The sequence below is a fragment of the Salminus brasiliensis genome, chromosome 25 (assembly GCF_030463535.1).
Source record: "Salminus brasiliensis chromosome 25, fSalBra1.hap2, whole genome shotgun sequence".
Taxonomy (NCBI): domain Eukaryota; kingdom Metazoa; phylum Chordata; class Actinopteri; order Characiformes; family Bryconidae; genus Salminus; species Salminus brasiliensis.
In genome coordinates this window covers 22,023,471-22,046,271 of record NC_132902.1, presented here as the reverse complement: position 1 = coordinate 22,046,271, position 22,801 = coordinate 22,023,471, and the positions used below count along the sequence as shown (strand labels likewise).

The window sequence follows — 22,801 nt, the reverse complement described above, 5'->3', positions numbered from 1 at the left end:
TGTGAGCCATCTTGGCGATGTAAACTAAAAGCCAATCAAAGCAGAGCAATCAAAGTCCACCATCAATTGAAAAACAGCATGTTTTATTCTGATGAGATACGATAACAGGGTGGTAAATAGGTTTGAAAAACTGTATCTGAGCATTTTACACACCCTACCAAAGTTTTATTCTGACTATTTATGCAACTAACAACAACAACAAAATAAAGAAATGCATTCATTGGCAGCTTCTGCAACAATTTCACTTGCCAAGATATCTTATAGTCGAACTTGAGCTCAGAATATTCTCAAAAGCCATGTTTGCAGACCTGACCGGAAGACTGCTACATCCTCCCAGAGCCCTTTCCCTCAGTTTAAAGAGGAAAACAAACTTCAAGTCTTTCTACAATAAGGAGAGTAATGTCCCCTGATACAGAGCTGGATGGATGTGAGCAGAGTGTCTAACTTCCTGGAGCTTTACTCCTCTGGGCCTTTCTTCATACACACACACACACACATACACCAAACCCAACCTGTCACACTCACACCAGTGGTGGAGCAATGCCAGGCTTGCATTACATCAAGAGACTGAAAAGAGGGGCTGAAAGAGGAACTGATCTAAACGCAACCTTGCCAAGTCTCATAGCAGACAAACCCACTTTTAGAGCATGGCAGCGTAGAGAGACTGACTTGAAAGACAGCAAGAGCTCCTGGGATAGAAAATAGTCTAAAACAGCAGCAAACACAATCAGAGAGGGAAAAGGAAAGCAAACAAATCAAAAGGGAACAAATACATAAGGGTTGAGATCTGCCCTCATAACCTCACGAAATATGTTCATAAAGTTAGCAGTGTGAAACGCTGAAACGCTCTGTTTTACCAGTGGGAGAATGGCTCATCTTTCTTTTTTATAAACCAGCACTGAAGAGCCCATTCAGAACCAAGTGGAGGCTAACAATAATACTAAAACACACGCTAATGCTATACACACATGCTATAGAAGCCCCAATCACACACAGCACATTCACCCACTATAAACCAGCTATTTCACACCAGTAGACCAACAACCACATATATCAGTCCAGAGTGTTGACCACTACACCACTACACACACAGGAAGTGATTGTACTGCAGTGTTGTAAAGGAGCTGGGAGCTGATTGGTCAGGAGGGAGGAGAGTCAGACTGGATTAGGAGATATTAAACACTATAAAACAGTGATTTTAGGAAAAGTCTTGACTAAACTAAATCAGTCAGTCCAGAAAGTCTAAATATTATAGAAACTGATACTGACAATAAACCGATTTTACTGAACCGATTAATCAGCAGCTCGTCTGATCTAAACTGTGTGGCTGGATTATTATTTATACACACAAAGATCCGATCCGTATCGGCTGATACTCAGCATTAACAGACTCGGGACAAAAAAACCTGATCCGGACACCCCTAATGTGCGAGGCAAATTATTATTATTATTTATACTCTAAATAACACATTAAAATACTCAATGCATGCATTTGGCTCCTTTCATAATATGCTAGAATTAACTGTTTACAGCCATCTTTTCTTACTAACTTCATTCTTTTCTGATGCTCTGCAGCTCTTATTTCTCATTCTGGACACGTCTAAGTTCCCCTATCGTACTACTTTTTTAAAGCCAATAAAACTGCCCAGCACTAATATATGTGTAGCAGATCGTTTTTTACATTATTGAAAACACTAATTCCAGACGTGTGGAACAGTTCTTCAGTGATGCACTCAATTCTCTAACTTTAAACATTTGCCTTGCTGAGGGAACATTACACGAGACATTACTCTGATGCCTCGGTTTCATATCTTTCTGACTAATATGCAGGAAATTGACTGAGTAGGCATGTAATAGAGCTGTATTAAGGGTAATGGTATAATGGCTACTATCAGAGGTTCCTCCATTGAGTTACTGCTTCCGCTGAAGCTCCGTACACTTTCACTACGGCAGCAATGAAGAACATGTTTAACCAACATATACCATTCATGAGATTTAAGCCATCAGACTGCAGACGGTGGAATATTGCGTCTGGTAATGGCCCGGTCATGCTTTCATCTAAACATCAGAGCTTCAGGGCCACAGTGATAGGGACCCCATTTCACCAGTGTTTTCCCTTCGATTTGTAAAAGCAATCATTTGAAAGCACATGTTTATGGAAAAGCACGGCCTGACGCTCTCTCCAATGTGCTACCACTCACTCCTTCCCACCAGGAGACCATCAAAACTGCCTCTCCAATTTCATTATCGTGCATATCCAGGTCTAAACTGCAGATGTGAACTTGTGAAGCGAACTACCTGTAGTGGGGTTTTCATAAAGGGTAGGAATAATGCCAAAGCATCCCAATTGACAACACATATCCCACTATTTACAGTGCCGTGAGTGCCAAAGCTCTGCAATATGCAAAAAAGACTGCTGTGAGGATTTGATTGCATACTCCACAACCCATCCCAAAAGTATTGAATGGAGCACCAACCAACACAGTTCCACTGCCCCACAGCTCAATACTGGGTGCTATATACCCCTCTTGCCATAGCGTGGCATTAGGCACAGTGTCAATAGGTTCATATACATCTGCCACAGGGAGTCCTCTTCCACTGGCAATACTTCTATACAGGGACTAGACAAGCTGTGTGTGCATTTGCAAATCCGTGTCGGCAATGGGTGCAACTTAAAATAGCTGAATGCATTCACTAGAATGGGTGTCCACAAACATTTGGACATGTAGTTTATGCCGTAGTCAGGAACCAATTAGGAACCTTTTTTCACGTCATACACATTTGTAGAAGTACTGCAGATGCCATCACAAAACTGATATCGTCCACATTTTACTTTAGTATTACCGCTGAGATGTTTTCGCTCTGCTATCGGTCAGTCTGAGGGCTCTTCAGCTCAGACGGCAGATCTTTCCTCTTCAGTTTAATTTCGGGGAGCTTTTCAAGGCTGGATTTCCGTGAGCTTGTCAACAAAAGGTCCACTAAGCCCTGCTGAATCGAAGTCTAACCCCTCATACGACCAGAGCCTGAATGCTGAGCACAGCAAAGACGCAGCAAGAGCCGACACAAAGGCCACCACTGGCTCCCAGGAAATCAATTTGGACTTTTACTCAGGTAAACCAGAAAGTGCTGGAGAACCATCCAAACCAGCAACGGCAAACCTCCACAGCACAACACAGAGACTAAAATACGTAAAAGAACAATCCGTTAAAGGGATATAAATTGCCGGGGTACAACAATTTATTGAATTTTATTGAACGCATCCCTTTAGCTTTTTAGTATTAGTGGTGGAGAGACCCGAGCCACACTGATTTGTCGCCAGCGAGATGGAGGTGCAGGGAGGCTGGATTAATGGATGGGAAAAAATCAATCACAGGGACAGCAGACTAGTGAAAATCAATGAGAAGAATGTGCTTGAGGCCATTCTTCAACGCAAGCCAGTGCTTTACAAACTACAAGTAGACCACAGGCCATAAAGAATCCCCCCTCACACACACAGAGCTATGCCTACCATGAGCTGAGCCAACACAAAAACATCTGAGAATGTGCTGCATTTGAAATTGCTTAAATATTTGGCATGATATTTAGTCTGGGTACCCATGACCCCCAATTTGTCCAATGCTAACTCCCACTTGCAACAATCACACCAAAACTAGGGACTCCACCATGAAGCACTGGGATTCAAACTTGTGATCACCTTAATCTTGATAATAAGGCAGTTAGACAGTTGTGCCACCCTAGAAACAGGAGATCGTAAGTCCCATCGATACTACTGACTTCCACAGTCATGAGCTGTGAAACTGAGACGCCATAAAATGAAGGTAAGTTTTCTTCTTTCTTGGACACAGATAGGGATGGACAGTGGGTTTAACAACTCTAGGGTGGTGCAACTGTCTAACTGCCTACTTTGTAAGAGACAGGAAATTAGAAGTTTAATTCCCATCACAGTCTTTCATATCCAGAAGCCTGAGAATAGGAACGTCTTCCACCTTGAAGATGAGGTGTTGGAAGCAGGAGAAATGGGCAAGCGTAGGCATCTGAACCTCTCTGAAAAAGACCAGACTGTGACGGATAGTCGACTGGGTCAGAACATCAGGCAGGTTTTGGGGAGTACATACCAAAAGTGCTCCATGGAAGGACAACAGTGACCCAGCAACAGGGTCATGAGCACCTAAGGCTCGTTGACGTGATCCATAGCAGTTGCCATACACCTCAGGATATTTTCAGAGCTGTTTTAGTGGCATGAGGGGAACCTACACAATATTAAGCAGGTGGTTTTAATGTTATGGCTGATCGGTGATTCAAAAAAGCAAAAGAAAAAAGGCAATTTGTAACGTTTGGCAGACTCGATTATCTAGTGCTGTGTTCTTGCTTGGGTGAGGAATAAAAATAATTGGAGGGATGTAACTTGTCTCAGTGATCCCAAGGTGCCCCTCATTTGACCCCCATTTGACCCCCACATCTACTTTCTCAAAAAAGTTAGCTGGAGGATTCTCACTGGCCGATGAGTCAGTGCTATCTGTGCGTGTCTCCTGCAGGGCTTCACTCTGCACTCCCCTGCTCCAGCATTATAACTCCATTTGGATAATTACTAAAATCACTGTTTCCTTCTGCTGCCTCTCTCACTGCTATTAACTCAATCATGGCCTGGCACTGAGCAGCAGGCAGCGAAGAGCCAGTGGAGGGAATAGCATCTCATCTATTGTGCTGTCTGGGTCATAAACACCAATGACATGCATCCAGTTTTGGATTTGGACTGAGAAACTACCTCAAGAGTTGTTCTGATACAAATACACCTTCACAGTGTCCTCCAGAATGGCCTGTGGTTCTCTGTTAAAGATCTACAGGTAAAAGCCGTGGAGGGTATGCAGCTAGGGTTAGGGTTAGCTGTGCATGCCTAAACTAAACTAACTAAATGCCTATGTCAGAAAAGGGTGCAGCGTAAAGTAGCTTAACGTACTCAACTTACTGTTTTAGATATATACGGACAAAAGTATTGGGACACCTGCTCATTCATTGTTTCTTCCGAAATCAAGGGCATTAAAAAAGAGTCTACCCTGCTTTTGTTGGATTAACTGTGTCTTCTGTCCAGGGAAGAAGGCTTTCTACTAGATTTTGGAGGAGTATTGCTGCGAAGATTTGAATGCATTCGGCAACAAGAGCGTTAGTGAGGTCAGGATGTTGGACGATCACCACCCCACCTCCTCACCAACCCCCCAACTCAATAAAGCACCATCCTTATTTCCAGAAAACACAGTTCCTCCACTGCTACACAGCTCAATGCTGGGGGGCTTTATAACCATCTGGCCCACGCCTTGCATTTGGCATGGTGCCAACAGGTTCATGCTTATCTGGGGCGGAGCAAGAGAGTGAGTACAAGCAGAAGGTTCAATTTAAGCGGACTAAGAAGTGCAGGTGGGAAAGAGCTGTTAAAATATCTGAATGCATTCATTAGAAGAGGTGTCCATAAACATTTGGACATATGTGTATCTATCCACCCAAATGCATAAGCTACTACCATGTGTATCACGATAGTTTACATCTGTGGTGTTTACACCACACTCTGACGCAAACAGCTGAGAAAGTGCTAGCATATGAGCGGTGCTGCTCGGTGGAGCATGCAGGATTACAGAGTGGGCTACAAGATGAAAGATCATCCGGGATCATGGCGTAGGTGCTAGTGAGAAGCATTTGTATGGCTGCAGCTGTCATGCAGGGCTGAAAAGGGCACACAATTTACAGCCCTGGTGTCAAAGAGGAGTAAAAGAAAGGGCTGAGTAGCATTTTTTTCCTGGGATTATAAACACCATGCCATGATTAAATTCTCCCCAATGCTGGCACAGATACAGGTGAGCGTGGCTGCTCCTAAATCTTGAGGACCTGTCTGTGTCCGCCCCACACGCCCACTGCACGAACTTACCGTTAAACTTTTCATGGTAAACTTTTACTGCTTGTGTGGGTTTTTAAAGGGTCGGTCTCTTGGGAAAAAAACGAACTCTCCTCATTTTGCTGGATAAAAGAGTTTGATTGGGCCTTTAAACACTGTTAAAGGTGCAAAGCATACCACCCTCTACTCCTCATGATCCCTTTATCTCAATGAACTCTTCAAACCCTGGAGGCCTGTAATTGGGTCTATACCTTAGATCCTTCCCCTCAAACAACACAAGTTACATATTAGTTTCATTACATTATGGTCATAGTCACGGAATAATTCATAGTACTAACTTAATAATTAGTAGTTCCTGAATTAAGCATATTAGATACTAAATAATTCGTAGTTGGTACAAAATAATTCATAGTAGATATTGAATAACTAGCAGTTACTAAATAATTCATAGTGGATACTGACAAATTCATAAAGGATAGAGAATAATTTAGAGTATATAATAAATAATAGTAGATAATAGTAGATTATTATAGTAGATAATGAATACTTCATAGTAGATGCTAAATCATTTATAGTGGGTACTGAATAATTCATAATGTATATTGAATAATTTATAGTAGGTAATGAATACTTCACTGTAGATACTGAATAATTTATAGTTTATACTGAATAATTTATAGTTGATACTGAATAATACATATGTATATTTAATAATTTATGAATACTTCATAGTGGGTACTGAATAAATCATAATGTATATTGAATAATTTATAGTATATAATAAATACTTCATAGTAGATACTGAATAATTCAGTATCATTTACATCTTATAATGAATAATTCATAGTGGATACTGAGCAATTCATAGTAGATACAAATAATCCACAGTAGACACTGAATAATTCATAGTGGATACTCAATACTTTCTAGTAGTTAATGAATACTTCACTGTAGATACTGAATCATTTATAGTGGATACTGAATAATTCATAGTGGATACAGAATAATTAATAGTGGATAAGAATAATTCATAATGGGTACTGAATAATTCATAGTAGATCCTGAATAACTAGTAGTTACAAAATAATTCATAGTGGATACTGAATAATCCATAAAGGATAGAGAATAATTAAGAGTATATAATAAATAATAGTAGATAATAGTAGATTATTATAGTAGATAATGAGTACTTCACTGCAGATACTGAATAATTTATAGCTGATACTGAATAATTCATATGGATATTCAAAAATTTAAGGTATATACTGAATAATTCATAGTGAATACAGAACAATTCATAGTGGATAAGAATAATTCATAATGGGTACTGAATAATTCATAGTAATAGAAAATAGGTCTAGGGCTCAAGATTAAAAACTAAAAGGCCTAATTTGAATTAATTGTATCACAAAACACATTTTATATCTTCCTATGGAGCCTACAGCATTTCAGCCCCGTCCACTCACCTTACCGTTATTCAGTGTGTTTAAGCTTGGCTTGCTTTTGTAATGAGGCACAATACAGCCATTATGAAAATAACTTAATGGACACCATAAGTGGGCACCTGTGTAAAAAACATAACCTCATTAAATGTAAGGTGTAGTCCCTTTAAAACAAACCCTTAACTTCATGGGAAGTTTGGTCATTTAATGCAGCAGTGAGTACATCGCCAAACCAAGCACTTGCAGCCCTGCTTTCGAATGAGTCATCCTCAACCTTTACAAGGAATGATTGGGCAGACTAATTACACCACCCTTTAAATGAGCCCGAGCATTACAAGACACTAGACAAATCATTTGGTCTAATTCTTTACGCAGCTGGGAGTGGCTGTGTCATCTGTGTCGGGAGTGAAAAGACGCACAAAGCTCCATCCATTAGTGCATTAGCGAGTGATTGCAGGCCTATGAATGATAATGTGCATCATTTCTATAAAGTCTATTACATGCCTGGACCCCCATCGAGAGCAACGTTATCCACTGAGGAGACAACTACTCCAATGACCTGAAATTACCATGAATGAAAGGGTATTTAAAAGGCTATTGAGGGTGAAGCTGTCCTACTGGGTGGATATATAGTCACTGAGCAAAAGGAACATTCAGAGAATAGGCTGCCGTAATTGCAAACGGAGAGCGCTGGAGGATTCAAACAATGCCCAGACACACTCACAATGGCTAGTACAGTGCACAAGACAAAGCACGTCAGGTAATGAATTAAGTAGTCAAGCCCTTTACTACACGTTAACAGTTTCTATGAGTCTTAAGGAAATGTCTATGACATGCTTTGACGGTTTAGTCAAAATATCAGGAAGATCAAGCACCACAGAACCCTTCGCACCCTGTCCAAACAGCCCTGTACAGAACGTCCAGGTTGAGGGCCTGTTCCTTCAAATGATAATGAGCTACTGCTCACCACACCTCTCCATGAGGGCGCGTTGATTGAAGCTAATACTAGTACAGCGCAAAATTTAGGCTAAGGATGTAGTAAAGTTACCGAAATTCAACAAAGCAAAATCTACGGAACTGAACTGGTGGCATTCGCTGGGTGCAAAACCAAAAACACCCCAAAGCTGCTGTGTTAGCATCCTCCACACCAGAGTGTTCGACATTAGCTACCAAAGTTAGTGCGAATGTAAGAGCAATGACAGCTCACAGCTAACAAGGACGGGTGGTGTTATCAGTGTTGCTGACTTTGTCGCTAAATTTAGCGACTTTTCAGACCCATTTAGCATCTTTTTTTCTTTTAAAAAAGTGACTAGCGACAAATCTAGTGACTTTTCTGGTGTTATTGGAGCCTTTTGGAGACTCTGAGGTGAACACACATGTCCTTCAGTTACTGTCCTCAGCAGCGGGGGCTGCCATGAGCCCCGTCCCACAACACCCACAGTGCTCAGTCTCACAGTCAGAGCAGACCCACACCGCTCCACCGCTGACCCAGCCCCCTGTCTACAGAGCGGGATGTAAATATAAATGTAGTCTTAAGAGAAACACAAAAATAAACCACTGCATTTAACTTCCACAGTCTCTGTCTCTCACAAAAAAGTGAAACTCAACTGAAAAACTAAAACTTAAGTAACTCTGCCAAATTGTCTCTAGTTCACTAGTGTGTGTGTTCACTACCACAGATGGGTTAAATGCGGAGGACACATTTTGCTGTACATAGTGCAGTGACAAATACCTGCACCTTTACCTTTATCAGTGACCTTCTAGGGACACAGAAACATGACATGCCTGTGCTTTGGTCAAAATCTTACAAGATCCAAGCACAGCACATCAGGCTAAGGCTGGACTAAGGCTGGAGAGTTCCTGAGTCAGTTCCTGAAATCTGGCAGAGCAAAATCAACAAAACCGAGCCACAGAAGAGTGTAAACCGGTGAGCTCTGTGCAAAGCCGAAAATACCCAAGCAACACCAATGGTGCTGTGTTAGCTTAACGGCAAGCTGCAGTCACTGCCGTTTTCATGCCTGATTTCTGTTCTATAATTTTAAATGGTCTCACTTCCATCAAAATAATTTCTCACCGGTGGCTTAATCTCTTTTTTTTGTCAGAATGATCTCAGCTCAGTCTTAGCTGAATAGGATTTATAAACCAAGAACAGCCAAGGATATTCTCATGCTTTTCCCATTTGCGTCGAAAACCCCTTAAGCGCCGACGTTGATCTCCTCTTTTCTCCTACGAGGGGGTTCGGGAGAAAGATTTCAGAAACCAGTGAAACACTGTGGAGATCTGCTCTATTTCTCCTCAGACAAAGAGAAGAAAGATGTTTTCCTTTGGGTTTAGTGGAGATAATCAGATGAAGTCATGGTACAATTCTAATTAACCTGCTAGTGACACGGGAAGGGAAGCCAAATCTGAACAGCTTATTGAAGCCCCTGTTTTCTGACCTAGACAAAAAAAAGTACAGGGTTGTCTGATTTCACAGTTTGTCTGCTGGGAGTACAACACATGCTAAACTGAACTCCCCTCTCTTTCAGTGCAATTCACCAGCCCCTTTCTACACTGTCAATCAACTGTAATAGACCATCACAGCACCACTGCTGACCAGATTTCGTTTAGGTGGTGGACCGTACTCCATAGATCAGTGACACCAACATAGTAAGTGTGCCACAGTGTGTTACACTGCTGTTACGAGAGCACAGCAGTATTTCTGAAGGTTTTCATACATCTCTGTGTCACTTCCAGCTATATCCAGTAGAAATTGACCACTGATGAAGCACCAGAGAATGACTCGACTAGAGGTAAGCTACAAACTCCAACTGTACACCTAAACGCTGCGCCCACAAGGTAGGTGTTTCTATGTAACGAGCCAATCTAAGGGTAATAGGGAACGGCCATCACTCACCCTCTGCGCCTCCTCTCCGCTGTCACTGGACTCCTCTCTGTCTGGGTGGCTTGGGGAGGAGTTGGAGAGCTTTTTGTGGCCCGATCCCAAGCCTTCTGTCTGCTTCTCCATATCTGCAGAACGGCACAGTGTATAATTCATAATGAATAAATGCCTCAGAGCTTTACTACACATTAATGCTAACTAGTGTGTCCTAACTGCACACATGAGTGATGCTGATTGGATAACTGACTGTATCCATTTACCCTTAATCTTCACAGAGCTTGCTTTCACCTTGTTTTGTTTTTTAAAGCTAATTCCCACACTCAGAAATAAGGGTTCAGAGTGGCTGTTGGTTTTACATCATGAAAATACTAACTAATTTCATTGGCCACTAAAAGTTTTGGGGCTTAGGGGTGTATTTCTGAGCTTGGTGATAAATGTATGTGCCTTATGTTTGAACAGTGAAATCCTGATTAGTCAAATACACACATTTCCCATTGGCCCATGGTAGCATCTATTTGCATACTGGGCATGGCTTTCCCCCTTCACTTACCAGTAATGTGTAATCATGTCCCCTAGGCTACTTTCTCTTAGGTGTGCAGATGTATATTAATGCAATGCAAGTGTAAACACACCCAAGAGGCATTTAAACCAGACACAAATCCAGTCACTTAAACCACTTTGCGCTGAGCAAGCACATATCCCATCCCACACAGCAATCGGATTTCAGTCTGATCCACCTGGAGATGCATTTGACCATCGAGTGTACATGCATGCAGCTAAAGTCTTACCAGGAGACAATATGGATTCTAATCACATGAAGTTACCAGGTGTTACCAGAGTCTTAGTTGTGTTCATGAAACCAGTTTGAAAAGAATTGGCTTTGTGAGATGGTGGCATCATGATGCTGGAAGTAACCATTAGAAGATGAGTACACTGTGGTCAGGAAGGGATGCACAGGGTCAGCAACAATTCTTAAACAGGCTGCGGCATTCAAGCGATGGTTGATTAGGACGACTGCACTCTGTATATTTTAATCAGACCATACCAGAGTTAGTTTGAAAGCCAACCAAGACCCGCCTGGTTAGGAGATCTCGGTCTACTTATTCGGTGCAGGCCATGGCTTCAATGGCAGCGTCTTCCAATGTGGATTCAGCAATCTGATTGTATCTGAATGCAATGTCTGTACACCTGAAATCCCAGTCCCATTATTTTTTCACAGCTGGTTCATCCTAACCATTCCAACTTGGTTTTCGACCTTTTGCCTTGTGATGCACATCCTCAATCCTGGCTCCACTTTTGTTGGTGAATGATTCATGTTAGCATTAGCAGGAAGCTCAGTCCAATAAGCTTTTTTTCACGCCACAAAGCCATAGAGATGTAATACCCTGCCTTAGAAGGCACAGGGAAATTCACAGCCCACTATAACCACTATAGAGCTATAGAGGAGGAGGACAAATCACTCTATGGCTCACTATAGCTCACTGTGGCTCACTCAACCCCACAGCGCCATTTATGGAAGAATTCATTACTGTAATTTCATTCTAAATGAAATTCACAGAGGTGAGTGCAATGGCAAGGAATGTATGAGACAGATAAAGAAAGAGAAAGAGAGAGAGAAAGTAAGAGAGAGAGAGAGAGAGAGAGAGAGAGAGCATCCTTATCCAATATTGGTCCTACTGCAGCCACTCCAGCTTGACTAATCTGTTCGTTCTCTGTTAGCATTCATGTGTCACCAGCCTGAGAGATGATAAGCTTTTGGGGGAAGGACACACACCGAGCAGAGTGTTATGAGTGAGGGGAGGTGCTGCAGTCAAGATTTATCACAGAGAGAGAGAGAGAGAGAGAGAGAGACTAAGAGATAAAGAAGAGAAAGACAAGAGGATCAGAGAATGGTCTAAAGGTCAGGTGAAAGAAGATGAGAGTAGAAAAGGCGTCCGAAAGCTGGGCGGGATGTTGTGGAAGTGAGGGAGGTGTGGAAGTAAAGGTAAGGGAAGTCTGAGTACATCAAAGCCAGCTTCACAACGAGGGGAGAAAGGTGGGCACTTTATCTTACACGGAGCAGGGAGCCTGTCCCAATGCATCTGGCACTCGCAGGCTTACCGGCTGCCAGATGGATAAAGGATAAATGACTTCTCCCTTCCCCAAACGCCTCCCGCTTTAAACACAGTCTGCAGGCTGGTTACGGGGAAGAGCAGGTGAGGGTTAAGACAGAGGCAGATGGAGAAATGTCAGACCAGATCTGTACTGCCAGCCCACAAAGACAAAAACAGTGGCAGAACTTCAACTTCAGCCTTATCTTCTGCCTGACAGACCTACTAACAGTATCGACACTCATCCTGCGGCCTGGAGGGTTTTATGCTTTATTTATTTGCTTGTTTGTTTGTTGGTTTTGGAATCAGTCCATTACACTGTTTAAAGAAACTGTCAAAACACACAGTTTGACAGGAATTGGAAGTGATTTTGGAGTGTAATAGTATACTACTGTGTAGTAGGGATGTTACAAGAACGGGACAGACTCTGCTCGGAATCTGGCAGGAATAAGCAAAGGATCAGATAGCTAATTAATGGATGTTTAGAGCTGCTAATTGTCTCAGCGTTTTATTATTTACTCATGAAATCACTGAAAGGCCAATTCTTATGTAAATAACCAAAGATTAGTACATAATGGCATGAAGGCAGTGTTTACAGTGTTATACACCTTGAAGCAGGTTTATTATTGTAGGGCTGGGCGATTTGGTAAGAATATTATATTGCGACATTTTCACGATACACAAGATTAACTGTGATTCACGTGATCGCCGGACAAAATGCATCAGTAGCCACAGATTCTTAAAAACTACTACTCAGTGTTCTTCAAGCCTCTATATGCTTAGAAAACCATATTGCGTGTCATGATAAGACAATTTATTTGATAAAATATCATCAAATTGGCCAGCCTTATTTTATCTTTGTTGTTGTAACGTGTTACACGAGGTCAGACGGCTTTAATAAAGGCTTTAATAAAAAGGTCGTAATCCAAAGGTAAAGTCATACACAGGAAACGTACGCAGGAAATAGCGCTCAGTAGTCAAGTCAGATTTGTTTGTATAGCTTTTTACAACTGTTGTCGTCACAAAGCAGCTTTATATAATCAGTAATTAATAAAAGACAGAGACAAAAAAAAAGAAATAAGACATGGAGGATCCAAGACCCCCAGTGAGCAGCCAACAGGGACAGTGGCAAGGAGAACCTCCCTCAGAGCTGGAGGAAGAAACCTTGGGAGGAACCAAGACTCACAAGGGGGACCCGACCCGTCCTCCTCTGATCAGAATATTTAAACATTAATGATAAAAGTTACCAAACCAGATACAACAGATAGTTAATAGTGGTGATATTTATAGTGGCAGATAGTTAAGAGTCCATTTAGGTTTTAACATGGTCATAAGTAGGTCACCAAGATAGGGATACAATACTTCGTATAAAACTGGATCTAAAGCTGGGGCTTATATATTATCCTAATTGTCAATACAACAGATGGTAATCATAACTGAGACCGAGGATGGCTCGCTGAAGTCACATCAGAATTTCACCACTGTGGGACTATTAAAGGACTATCTTATCTTATCTTATGATGACTCATAGTGTGTTCCAGTGGATTCTGGGAAATGAAGTCCGTAACCGCTGAGGTACTCTGAGAAGTCATGACAGTTATAGCGTAACGCTGAGGTGTCCTGTTCATTGCCTGTTTTTAGAAAGTTCTCTTTGGCTTTGTTGCTTTTTGGTTTGTTTGTTTGTTTTACACACGGGTATCTCATCTATTGTTTATTCGGATAAACAAGCAGATTCTGAGTTTTATCAAGTTCCCACAAGAACCGATACTTCGGTACAAAGTCGTTACCAAAATTTTAAAAACATGATGTTACTTGGTTTATATGGTACGGAGGCCACCAAAACCTTGACGCTTTTGTATCTATTTTGTTTTTACAGGAACAACCCAAGAACCACCAAGGCACAGGCCTGCCACGGGCTGGAAGCTGCCAGAGCACCAGTGAAAAGACACAAATGAAATGTGGTTGTAGAATGGAGAAAAACTGGTGGTAACCCTCTGAGATCAAGCAGATGTTTTCAGCTCTTTATATTTGACACATCTGTAGGTACCTCTAGCTACCCCAAGATGTGTCAAATGTAATGGAGGGTATATAGGGTGAAGCATACACAAAATATACAATGTAGAGATGGAAAATTCAGGTCCAGAAAGTAAAAATCCGCCCCAGATTTTGTTCCACCTGCCTGGGCAGCACTGTTCCTGGGTGGGTTTTTAGTTTCTGGACCTGAATTTTCCATCTCCAATAAAATAAATAATTCAGTAGAGCTGCCCAGGCAGCTAGAACAAAATTATGGCGTGGATCTTTACTTTCTGGACCTGAATTTTATATCTCTAATAAAATGAATAATTCTGCATTTTACTACATGGTCATTGATTCATTTCACATTTCCCACTGTTCTGGAGAAAAGAGCCAAAAATAATAAAACTGTATGGACAAATGTTACTTGTGTAAAATGGGCTCATCCCTCTAGACATGACTATAAAACTGGATTCAGTTAAATACAACACGAGCCCCCCAAGGAAAAGTGCACTTTCCTTTTCATCAGAGCTGGAGGTCAGCACAAATTTCTTTACCCTTTTTTCCAGTCCTGCAGAGAAGCACAGCCTTGAATCTCATGAACTACAACCTTCCTGGTGAGTACAAAAACATAAAGGGACAAAAGGATCCAAAAGATCTTCTCAACTACACAGCATGGCTGACAACACAATTATTCCTAACTGTTTCATCAATAAAGCCCCTCACTGGTAAAATACTGAGAGTTAAGATCGGGCTCGGTAACCTGTCAGAAGTCACGCAATCTCAAATTACTTCTCTCTCCAGTTAATGAAGCCTATTTTGCTCCGGTCAATACTATGTCGGTTTGTGGGCCAGCTCAGAGAGTGGTCTCTCTGTCAAGCTTCTCTGATAATACTCTACACTTTCATTTATTTCCACTCAATAGAATCAAATGATGCACTTTATATGAAACTGGGTCACACTTAAAAAAATGATACAACTCAGGACTGAAGTAGGGGGCGTTCAGATGACACCTTTTCAAAATAGTATTTTTAGATGTTTTGGGATTTGTTGACCTTGTTTGGGGTGAAAAATGCTCAGATTGCATTTAACAAGAATATTTACCACCCTGTTATTTAACTTGTTGCGGGTTCCAGTGGACTGAGGCACTTCCACTACGACCCGAGGATCGCTGGTTCAAATCCTGGGTCATGCTTCTTGCCATCACCAGCCGGAGTCTGAGAGAGCACAATTGGCCTTGCTCTTTCGGGGGGTTGGGCTGATGGCACTTCCTTCAATACAACTCAGGACTGAAGTAGGGGGCATTCAGATGACACCTTTTTAAAATAGTATTTTTAGATGTTTTGGGATTTGTTGACCTTGTTTGGGGTGAAAAATGCTTAGATTGCGTTTAATAAGAATATTTACCACCCTGTTATTTAACTTGTTGCTGGTTCTAGTGGACTGAGGCCCTTCCACTACTTCAAATCCTGGGTCATGCTGCTTGCCATCAGCAGCCAGAGTCTGAAAGAGCACAATTTGCTTCACTCTTTCGGGGGGTTCCTTCCCACGTCACTCCTAGTGCGATGTTGGGCACCTGTTAGCTGTTGTATCGGAGCTGGACAGAGGCGCTGCATCAGCGGCAATTCGAAAAGAGTCTTTAAGCAAAAGTTTTGAGTCCACTGGAGCGATACATACTGTAGCTATGACATTCTGTAAAATCGAATGAGGGCATCTCTGAATACAAACCAAGTTCTAGTGCTGCAATTTGTCCAGTGTCTTTGAATTCTCCCAGAAAATTCTCTTAGCATTCATAGAGGCCTTATGTTCTCCTTGGAGCGAGTGTGTGTTTAATCAAACTCTCCCTGCACCCGAGGGGACGCAGCGCTGACAACCTGCCCTCTTTACTTTAAGAGTGAAGAGCAACCGGCCCATTCATCTAAACAGACTACCAGGAGAGAGAGAGAGAGAGAGAGAGAGAGAGAGAGAGAGAGAGAGAGAGAGAGAGAGGGAGCAAAAACCTCAACAGTAAAACAAGTATCTCATGTGTATCCTGCATCTCAAACGCCAACCTGAACAACTTCCAAATTGCTAACTTGGCCCACTACGATATTAGCCAAAGAGCATTTAGCTCTCTGAGCCTTAGACCACCTACAGTCAAAAATAAACAGAGTGCAGGTAGCAAAAACTTCTCAGTCCAGGAGCTAAGAACAGAGGAACCAGACACTGACTCAGAGAAGGTGTAAAATAGTATCGGAATTATTACAGAAGATGCAAAGCTGAGGAACAGCAGGGTTAAACTTAGATACTAAATCAGAACCAGAACGATTGGACTGAGATGTTTTGCAAAGAAGCTTCTATGAAAGCTTCCAGAGACGGTGTGAAACATATTATTGAGGAACCGCAGGGTTCAATTTAGACACCAGAACATTGGTGGGTTTGGCACAATATAGATAGAACCCTCCACTGAAGGTCTACAAAATGTTTGGGCAGAGGCCTTTGCTTCAATGCTTCAATCAAGGCTTTCAAAGAAGGTGTGAAACACAGTATTGGGATTATTATAGAAGTAAGGGCAAGTATTGACACCACATCACTAGTCTTTAGCTTCACTGAAGGTCTCCAAAACATTTGGGCAAGACATGAAACACATTTATTCTAGAAGATGGAAAGCTAATGAAAAGCAGGGTTACATTTAGACACCACACCATTTGTAGGTATGACACAATATAGGTAGGACCCTCCACTGAATGTGTGGTTCAAGGCTTTTTACACAGAAAATGTCATGAAATCTTCCAGAGACTGTGTGAAAAATTATAAGAATTATTACAGAAGATGCAAAGCTAAGGAACAGCAGGGTTCAATTTAGACACTAAAAAATTGGTGGGTTTGGCACAATATAGATAGAACCCTCCACTGAAGGTCTACAAAATGTTTGGGCAGAGGCCTTTGCTTCAATGCTTCAATCAAGGCTTTCAAAGAAGGTGTGAAATACAGTATTGGGATTATTATAGAAGTAAGGGCAAGTATTGACACCACATCACTAGTCTTTAGCTTCACTGAAGGTCTCCAAAACATTTGGGCAAGACATGAAACACATTTATTCCAGAAGATGGAAAGCTGATGAAAAGCAGGGTTACATTTAGACACCACACCATTTGTAGGTATGACACAATATAGGTAGGACCCTCCACTGAATGTGTGGTTAAAGGGTTTTTGCACAGAAAATGTCATGAAAGCTTCCAGAGACTGTGTGAAATATTACAAGGATTATTACAGAAGATGCAAAGCTGAGGAACAGCAGGGTTCAATTTAGACACCAGAACATTGGTGGGTTTGGCACAATATAGGTAGAATCCTCCACTGAAGGTCTACAGAATGTTTGGGCAGAAGCCTTTGCTTCAATGCTTCAATCAAGGCTTTCAAGTATTGGGATTATTATAGAAGATGCAAAGTGGAGGAACAGTAGGGTCAAATATTGACACCAAATCAGTAGTCTTCAGCTCCAGTGAAGGTCTCTATGTATTTCAGAAGATGGAAAGCTAAGGAACAGCAGGGTTACAATATAGGAAGGATTCTCAGCAAGGCTTTTTGCACAGAATTTCAAAAAAAGCTTCCATTTCCGTTTTACATTTAAGGCATTTAGCAGACGCTCTTATCCAGAGCGACTTACAAAAGTGCTTTGCTATTTACCCAAGAAAAACCTCAGCTAGTTCTAAAGTGCTAAAATTCTAAGATACCTCTAAGTTTAGACATAAGTCAGTAAGGAGACCATAGTACTCAACTCTTCGCCCAAGTATTCTCTGAAGAGGAGGGTCTTCAGTCTGCGTTTGAAGACAGCGAGTGACTCTGCTGTTCGGACACCCAGGGGAAGCTCGTTCCACCACTTCGGTGCAGGACAGAAAAAAGCCTGGACGCTCGTCTTCCATGGATTTTGAGGGATGGCGAGTCGAGCCGAGCCGTACTTGAAGCTCGAAGGGCTCTTGGTGCGGATCGGCTTTTGACTATTGCCATCAAGTACAGAGGGGCTGGTCAGTTCTTGGCTTTGTAGAGAAGGTGTGAAACATATTATGAGGATTATTACAGAAGATGTAAGAAGAAGCTGAGGAACAGCAGGGTCAAATTTGGACACCAAATCATTATTGGTACGGCACAATCTTCCTCAGCTCTGGTGAAGGTCTCCAGAATGTCCGAGCAGAGACCTTTTGTTACCAACGCCTTCACAAAGGCAGCACATCCTCAGGAACCAAGCTCTTGATTTGGAGTAACACTGTCCTTTCAGCTAAAGGAAATGGAAAGCTTTCACACAGCTCTGGTACAGCACAGCCTCATTATCTGTTGAGAAAGGCAACCTCTGTAAGCCTCCCATGGCGAGAAGCTGGCCTTCACTATTCCCAGATTCAGAAACACACAGGTTTACAAATAACTCTTGTGTCAAGCCACCAGCCAGAGCACAATTCACAAATGCCTAAAAGTTTGGAGACACAGAAGCTTGTAAAATGTTCTGACGTACCCCTAATTACTCTAAATATCTACATCCAATCTGCCTTATTAAAACGTCTTCTGTTCGCCACTCTACCGCCCTCAAATCAATCTAGTGTCAAATACATGTAACTCCCGCCTTTGTAAAGTCTGGGCCAGCTATGCTAAACTGCTAGATTAGGCAGAGAGTAACTTTCTGTGAAAAGCTACATTCAGAGTCTATTTAATTTCGAACAGAGAAAGGCTCTCCATGTGCCACAGGCTGCCTCCACTCAGCGAGACAGCACCAGCCCAGACTGCCGCTGTCACCCCATGCTGCCATATTGTCAGTAATGAAAGGACTAGAGATCTGACGAGCAGGTTAATGAGAGGCTGTCTGGAGTTCCAGCATGTGACCTTCCAGGACAGAGACAATTCAGCCTTTTCTCCTCACACAGTCGCCACCGCCAAAATTACCATCCATTTGTGGCAGAAGATACAAATGCTTTTTGGATCTGTGGCCGGGAGTCTGTGTAATAAATCACTTATTACCCAAGAACAAGAGTCACCTGGTGGTGTTCGGTTGACTGTCTGGTACAACTGGTACAATCCCAGTTTGTCTCTGGGTGTGTTAACCCCTTGATATCTTGACCTATTATTTAGTTACCAGTCTATGTGTGTTTAATACGACTAGTAAACTACTGTAATGTCTGTAGATGCTGTTTACATTGTGTGAACATTTCATGGTAAATGGACCAATAAATATGATCCAAATATGACGTTATATTAACATATGGATGGTACAATGGTTCTTAAATTTCAGAATGTAATAACTAATAATGATAATTTCAAATGTTACCCTTTTTTCTACCCAATTTGGAAAGCCAATTACCTAATCCCTATTCATATGAACTCCCACTATCACTAGCAATGCCCCCAACACTAGGAGAGCTACCAGACAGCTAACAGACGCCTTTGCTGACCAACATCACACTAGATGTGGGGAGGAGATGCTATCAATCCAACCCTGAGAGAGCAAGGCCAGTTGCACCCTCTCTGACTCCGGCTACTGATGGCAAGCAGCATGACCCGGGATTCAAACCAGCGATCCTCAGACCCCTGATGGAGTGTGGTTGGTTCAATGTAGTGTTGGCCAACCTGATGTTCATATGTTGAGGTGTCCATTTCAAGACTGGTGTTGAGTTTTTAACATTGTAAAACATTGTAAAACAATATTTGTGCCTGAGCTAACGCTCTAGCTACAAGCTATATGTTACCCCCAACATAATAGCCACAAGCTACTACTGTAAAGAACCATTTTAGCAATTTAATGGTTTTTCACCATTAAGTTTGGTTCTTTATGCAACCAAATGTTGTTCTTCTATGGCATTGCTCAAAGAACCATTTAACACACCTATATTTGAGTGTATTTAGACAGTGGCCATTATTTGGTCTGCTCCTTTTTAAGGCTATATCAGTTTTTACTCTTCTTAAAAGGCTTCCACAATGTTTGTGCCCATAAGTGAGGTCAGAAGCTAATGTTGGACTACAAGGTCTGGCTAGCAAATGGTGTTTCAGTTCATCCCAAAGCTGCTCAGTGGAGTTGATTTCAGGGCTCTATGCAGCCAACAGACTTCTTCCACATCAACTCATCAACCCACGTTTTTTTATGGATCTGGCTTTGTACACAAAAGCATATCCATGCTGGAACAGAATAGATCCTTAGCCAAACCACCGCCACAAGGTTGGAAGCATGTGATTTTCTAAAATGCATGCCATAGCATTAACACCCTTCACTAAAACCCCAAACTAACGCCCAAAAACTTAAAAACAGCCCAGGACTATTATGCCCCCTCAACCAAACTTTACTGTCGGCATTGTGCAGTCTGACTCCTGTCATTTGCCAAACCCGTATTCATCTGTTAAAGTGCCAGAAAGTAAAGTGCAATTCATCACTCCAGCGAACACGTTTCCACTGCACCAGAGTTGAGTTCAGCGGCAGCCTGCTTTACACTACTTCGAGACTCTTCCATTTCACAATAACACCACTTACAGTTGGCTAGGGCAGACCTAGCAGGGCAGAAATGTCACTGACTTCTGGCAAAGATGGCATCCAATCCCTGTGCCACATTTCACAACTCCCTCACTGAGCTCCTCAGTCCGACTCACAACTCTATTCTAAATGTTTAGAAAGTTTTTTTTAGCTCTCTCATGAAGTCACCTTTTCAAAGTGGTTTCCAGTAGGCTTGTATCTTCTGAAAAAGATCACACGGTTACAAGCACAGTATGAACACACTGAATGCATTTGGGCACACTCCATAAAAGAGACAGAACCTCAAAGGTCTGCACATTGAACAACTCCAGCCATCTGAAAGGAGAGACCATCTAACAGAATATCTAATGGAAGTGTGGAGCGCTTAAGGGAAGACATGGGAATATTTCACCCTGATCCACTTTTTGTGTAAGCCTATGGCCTCTGACTTGACCATGGCCAAGGCTAGCATTGAGGCTGTAGCCTTGACTCTAGTGCACGGCTTGGCGAAGGAGCATTAAAATGCAGCGCAATGCCACCACCAATGGTCCGTTTGCGAGGACAGATGGCCGGGATGGATGGCTTGATTTGTCAGTCCGAGGGAAAATATCACCACAGTTTCTCACGCAGGGACATCGCTAGCTGGTTTTCTAGCTCCTGAATTTCGACCTTGAATGTACGCTAACCTTTCAGCTAATGAAGCATGCCGCCATCTGTCTGTTTGTCTGTTTACGTTAATATATATGTCCGTACGTCTAAGCGCTGACTCAGAGGTAAGCTTGCTGAAACTGTGTTCACGTACCAACAAGCATACAAGCAGTATAATAGCTTCAGATCCAGGATCTCAGCTTAGATAAACTAGTATGTGATGGGAAACGACAGATACTTCAGCTTCGGTAACAATAAAATAAGCCAGATATACACAGTACACACACACACACACACACACACACACTAAATCTTCCTTCCTTTCCTGCACAGTAGGATTTCACAGCGGTGACAGAGAAGCAATCAGCAGAACCAGGGGTATTCATTCCTCCATGCTTTGTCTCAGCCCAAAAAATCAATTCTAATCTATGCAGAATGAGGAAGGATATACATAAACTGAAAGTTTAAGCAGTTGAATTTAAGAAAGCAATTAAAACTGTTGCACACGAGGATACTAAAATCCCTGTTATCTGTAAACATGACCTGGGATATCACATCCAGGACTACTCTTAAACACAAACTCTGAAGGAAGCTCAAACACTGTACTGAGATTAGTCCTTCATGTTGCTAACAACATTCAGAGAGGCCACCCAGGTGCTAGTTCCATCTCCAGTCATCACAAAACCTGACTACTGTAACTTACTCCTGCCTGGACTTCCTACACGTGTCATCAACCCCCTGCAACTGATCCAGAATGCAGCAGCTCGACCCGTCTACAACCTTCCGAAGTTTTCCCATGTCACTCCCCCTGCAGCGTTCCCGTTCACTGGCTTCCCGTAGCAGCCCACATCAGATATGAAACCCTGACGCTAACCTACACAGCCAGGCCTTCAAATGGTCCAGCTCCTCCCTGCCTGATGGCAATGGTCAAGACCTGACCCGTACCAAGAGCCCTCCGTGCTTCAAGTATGGCTCGGCTTGACCTACCATATTTCAGGATACACGGAAGACAAGCATACAGATTATTCTCTGTCCTGGCACCAAGGTGGAGGAGCAAACTCCACACCTGCCGTCTTAAAACGTCAACTGAAGACCATCTAATAAAGCACTGATATCTATTTTGCATAAGTCCTGTTCTTCTCCACAGGTTTTGTGTAGTCTAGTAATTTCCACACTTCTAGGAATTGCTCGGAATCCTTCTAGCTTCTAGGAATTGTGCATTGCTTGCAAACTGTTGTATTCAGGGTTATTGTGTGGCTTATTTCTGGCAGGGTCAGGACTCAAAAGCATCTTGAATTTGGGGTCTACTGACACTAGCTTCGGATATTCTGAGTGAATGATGAAGCACTTTGGTAAGTCGCTCAGAAGACGAGC

At 42.2% G+C, this 22,801-nt stretch overlaps 1 protein-coding gene across 1 annotated transcript in view; it reads right to left on the bottom strand.

The window, feature by feature from the left end:
- The window catches only part of b4galnt4b (beta-1,4-N-acetyl-galactosaminyl transferase 4b), a 147,974-nt gene that overhangs the window by 87,950 nt on the left and 37,223 nt on the right, over positions 1–22,801 (bottom strand). The window contains exon 3 of the mRNA XM_072670977.1: positions 10,223–10,335. Coding sequence (XP_072527078.1) covers positions 10,223–10,335 — 113 coding nt within the window. The remainder of the gene's footprint in view (positions 1–10,222; positions 10,336–22,801) is intronic.